This window comes from Notothenia coriiceps, unplaced genomic scaffold (assembly GCF_000735185.1).
Source record: "Notothenia coriiceps isolate Sejong01 unplaced genomic scaffold, NC01 NC01_scaffold00033868, whole genome shotgun sequence".
Taxonomy (NCBI): domain Eukaryota; kingdom Metazoa; phylum Chordata; class Actinopteri; order Perciformes; family Nototheniidae; genus Notothenia; species Notothenia coriiceps.
The window spans coordinates 1-4,926 of record NW_011366569.1 but is presented as its reverse complement, the minus strand read 5'-3'; the positions used below and the strand labels follow the sequence as shown (position 1 = coordinate 4,926).

Sequence of the window (4,926 nt, the reverse complement as noted above, 5' to 3'; positions counted from 1 at the left end):
TGATTGTTGAGTCTGAGTGATATCTTGCAAAATAATTCTGGACTATGCGCCATACTGGTAGTTCTTTCTTTTCCTTTAACTCCCTTTGTATATTGAGGTCTACACTTGGCAATGGGAGACCTCTTCTCCTCCAGCTTCTCCTTTTTAAGTCCCCAGCTGAATGTCATTAGGACACCTGGGGGAGGCGGAGCCAGGGGCGGACCAGGTGTACCTGCGCAGCAGACAGACAGAGAAAAGCAACACAAACACGTAACAAATGTAATGTTGAACCTTGTTTCTTGTTCTTCAACAGATGGACACACCTTTTCCTAATGTGAGTGAGGTTGCCTTCTACCTGGAGCAGGCTGGGGTGGGTCTGGGCAGAGAGGAGATGCAGAGGGTCTTCCTTGCACTCAAGCAGCTTGTTGAGAGCCAGGGGCTGCCGCGCTGCCGACTGTGGGGCAAGATCCTGGGGACAGAGAGCAGCTACATCGTGGCTGAAGCTGAGTACAGGGAGGGGGAGGAAGAGGAAGAGAGCACGGAGGAAGCAGCAGAGGATGAGGAGAGAGACGTAGAGAAGGAGGTGAGGAAGGGGAATGTTTTTAATCAATGTAACAGATCCTCTTCATTCTTTCTTATCTGTATGTTTATTCATCTTTCCTGATTTGTCTTGTTTGAACTGTTTGTGGCAAATGCTAAATAAGCTCCATCCTTTCGTCTTGATCTGTAATTATTGTGGTCTTATGGGGGGCTTTGCTTTCAGATGAATCCCCTTCCTCAATCCGCCTATAGACCCCCCCCAACAGTGCCAAAGGAGGCCCTAGGAACAGGTGCCAACAAGTTTGCTTTTTATGTGTGCAAAGAGCCCGGTGTTCCCTGGGTGAAGCTCCCTTCAGTCAGTCCAGCACAGATCACCGGTGCTCGTCAGATCCGTAAGTTCTTCACAGGGACGCTGGACACCCCCATAGTCAGCTACCCACCTTTCCCCGGGAACGAAGCCAACTACCTGAGAGCGCAGATCGCTCGGATCTCTGCCGGCACTCAGGTCAGCCCCCAGGGCTTCTACCAGGCCGGGGAGGAGGAAGGTGATGAGGAAGACGAGGCCCCTCGGGACAGCTTCGAAGTGAATCCAGACTTTGAGGGTGTTCCGGTTGCTGAGATGGCCGAGTCTCTGTCCACCTGGGTGCATCATGTTCAGCACATCCTGCAGCAGGTAGGTCTGATGGAGGCAGGTGGATGGAGCGTTCTCTCAGCTGTATTTGATGCCTGAGTGTGGACTGCTTTAGGGTCGCTGTACGTGGGTGAACCTTGCTGTGAAACCAGGAGATGACTCCAATGAGGAAGGAGAGGGTGAGGAGAAGGAAGAGGAGCCTGATGAGCCTGAGCCAGAAGTTGGACCCCCTCTGCTCACACCCCTCTCCCAAGATGCAGGTTTGTCTTTGGAAATCTTTCTGCAAAACCCAAATGAGATTTAATTTTCACTGGGGATCTGCTACTTCCCTTGCTGCTGCCTTACACCTGTAAATGCACCACAGGCTGCTGCCTCCTCATCTATTCTCACATGCAAACACATACAGAAGGTTTCAGCTTACAGGTGGTAAGCTAAATGATATCAATAATATAGAAAATGTTGCTTCTGTTATGAATATTCTTGTTTGGGGGCCTCTGAATAGCTCAGTGGTTTAGTTTAGTTTATTTGTTTATAGTGTCGTGGACAGTCCCCATTGATCAACTATCACAGAAAACAGTCAATGGGGCAGCTTTAGCCAGCGTGGCTAGTTTCCAGCTGTTGTCCCCGGCCAGATGATAATAGACACCCTTAAAATCACAATATATCAGATTAGAGGTGGCGGCCCATACACGATCTCCATTGCTCAGTACTCTTCAACCCATTAGGCAATGTCCTCTCCTCTGTCCCCCCACGTCAACGCCACATTGATCAATAAAGGCATCCTCTAGCCCAGTGGTTCCCAACCTGGGGGGCGCGCCCCGCTTGGGGGGGGGGTGCCAAAGATCAGGCCTCTGGCCTCAGATGATTTGAGGCCAAATATCATATTTAGACTTTTTTTTTTTATTTCTTTAATTTTTTTTTTTTACATATAATTGTAAAGCAATACATGATAATTTCAGATTATTTGTCACGGTTGCTCCGATCAGATCGTTCTCCTCCATTTTGTAGATTATTTACGACTTTTGAATCCACATAAACACATCGGCAAAATCCGGCTTACTTTGAGCATGTGTTTTAAACAGTTGAATCCCTTTGTGAATTGTTTCCACTTGCGCCGTCCTTTAATTTCTTCATACAGCGGGCATCCAAATGAATTAATCCTGAGTCCAATAACCATCAAAGTCACTCCAATAGTGCTCCTTAATTACGCTTTCATCCTCCTTTAACAAAATACTTTGTTGCTCGTCTGTCCTCTCTTTTTATTTGAAGCAAATGTTGTTTCTGTGGTGAGCATATTCACACAGAGGTGCGCAGGCAATTACAAAAATGCACCCAACATAAAAGGAACAAACATAAGCCGCTGAGGTTGACGCGATTCATCAAAAATGTATTGATCCAAAAATGTTTGGAACAAATCTTAATAAAATGAAAAAGCTCAATTTATCATGAAGTGCACAAACATTTGGTCCTGATAATCCAGTTATCAAAAAGTTGAACAAAATAGAGCAACCCACTCAGCGCCTCTCCCACACTAACTTCTCACAGGTGGTTATATTCCCTGAGTGCTGCTCATATCCATGAGACCCACTTCTACTTCCACTCAAATGCAAGTTTGGGGCAAATATTTCACTTTTTACAAAAAACATTTTGCATAATACTTTTGTTTTGGTACATATAGTTTATTTTGATGGCATTACTTAAGCAATAGTTTGGATGCAGTACTTTTAAATTCTAGCAGAGTATTTCTACACTGTGTTATTACTACTTTTACTCATTGCCTAATGAGTTTATAAAAGTATTTGTAATATTGGTGTCCCTCAGAAATGCTCAACATCCCTCCCTGGACCTCCAAGATGTCCTCCGTCCTCACCTCTCAGCACGCTCTAGCTGTGCTGCGCTCTAACCTCTGGCCAGGGGCATATTCATACGCTTCCGGAAAGTAAGTCAAAAGATCTGAATCCCCCTACTTTCTGGGTTTCCTGAAGGCAATGTTGCTATTCTTAACAACCATGCTCTGTCTCTTCATTTAGGAAGTTTGAGAACATTTACGTTGGATGGGGTCTGAAGTACTCAGGGGAAGGGTTCAGCCAAGCCGTCCCCCCACTACCACAGAAAGAATATCCCAGTGGACCGGAGATCACAGAGGCCCTGGACCCGTCGGTGGAGGAGGAGCAGGTGCTGAAGGAAGCTTTAGAGGAGGAGCAGGCTGCCCAGGAAGAGAAGGACGACACAGACGACCAGGAGGAGGATGACGACTGAGAGAACAGTTACACATTTTACATTTCTACATTTGAACTTTTAACTATTTATATGTAAGTAAATGGCCAAATAAATCAGTTTATTAAGCATGGATTGTTGTTGTTAACTGAAGTAAGACGGGGCCTGCTAGCAAGTAAACATAGATGTTCATTATGCAAACCTTCAAATCGGCCCTATCATGCTTTTTGGGTTTTCCTTATCCTGTAGTGTGTTATAGATTTGTGTGCGTGTAATTGGTCTGCAAACGCTAACATCCCTGTTTCCTCCAGAAGGAGGTTCTCCTGAAAACGCTTCCATTAGACTCCTTTGTTTACTTTCATAACATAATGACATCACTATCTCACACTCATATTTCTAAATTGTACGTGAAAGGCTGAGGGGCGGGACATCTCTAAAAGTCATCACAACAGAGCCGGCCAGCGCACCAATCAGAGCAGACTGGGCTCTGGTTTCAGACAGGTGCTGCAGCATAGGCACTTTGAGAAAAATAAAGGGTTTTTTGTACATTTAAAGGTAGGGTAGGTAATTCACTTCAGAAACACGTTTTGTTATATTCCATGGAATGCTCTTAACATCCTGATGGCAATGAATACATTAAATGCTTTGACAATAAATACATACAAAAATGTCATCTGTGGACTGTGGAAGCCGTAGCACTGTAAAAAGCACAATGGCCTACCTGCCTGTCAGCCTTCCATCTCGTGCACAAACTTATCTCGTGCCCTCATTGGTCATGTGCGCGTTCGTGTGTGTTGGAGGAGGGGCTCTGTAAGGAAGTCTGAAGGAAGGGGCAGATTTTTTTCGGCTGCGTACTTTCAAATTCTAGCACACTCGAGCTGGTTTCTCCATTCTTACCTGCCCTACCTTTAAGCAGAAAACACGTCACAGAGTTATAAAATACAAATATGAACCTGAACATTAGCATAATAGGGCCCCTTTAAGATGTTTAAGATTGGGGGAACTGCACTCGACGTGTTAGTTAGACCTTAAGGACACACACAATGGCTGATGCTGATTTTCTCTATTGTAAAGAAATGAATCCACACGTGTAAGCTTTTCTAGTCACAATCAAAAGTTCTTGGTATTACATTTACACCAACTTTATGCCAACATCAGCATAGCCATGCACTGTATTGCTTTCCTCAGGCCCTATTGTATGGCAGTGTGATAAGAAGATTAAATATGCTGTAAAAGCCCTTTCAATCAGATTAAAGATAATACCAACATATCGGAAACACAGTTTAGGTGGTTAAAGGGATTTTATCGACCCGTCTACATTTCCCCCAGTTAAATAGTAATCAGCCAGAGGGTGTTAGCAACTTAAAGGAGACATGTCATGCTTTTCCGGTTATTACCCTTCCCCTTGTGTGTTATGTAGCTTTTTATCCATGTAAACAGTCTGCAAAGTCACAAACCCTCAAAGTACACCCTGTAGCGAGTAAAACTCTAACACAGAAAAGACCTGTCTATGCTGCCCCAGAACGCCTCGTTGGAGATTTCTCTTTTTCCATAGTTTT

The 4,926-nt window shown here is 44.7% G+C and overlaps 1 protein-coding gene across 1 annotated transcript in view; it reads left to right on the top strand.

Annotated features, from left to right (window-relative positions):
- Nucleotides 1-3,857, top strand: part of rsph4a (radial spoke head component 4A) — a gene marked incomplete at its 5' end in the record, with an annotated part of 5,433 nt that extends 1,576 nt beyond the window's left edge. Inside the window, 5 exons of the mRNA XM_010790199.1 lie at nt 293-562; nt 743-1,192; nt 1,266-1,410; nt 2,972-3,089; nt 3,181-3,857. Of these exons, the coding sequence (XP_010788501.1) occupies nt 293-562; nt 743-1,192; nt 1,266-1,410; nt 2,972-3,089; nt 3,181-3,409 (1,212 nt within the window). The remainder of the gene's footprint in view (nt 1-292; nt 563-742; nt 1,193-1,265; nt 1,411-2,971; nt 3,090-3,180) is intronic.
- Between the last annotated feature and the right edge of the window lie 1,069 nt (nt 3,858-4,926).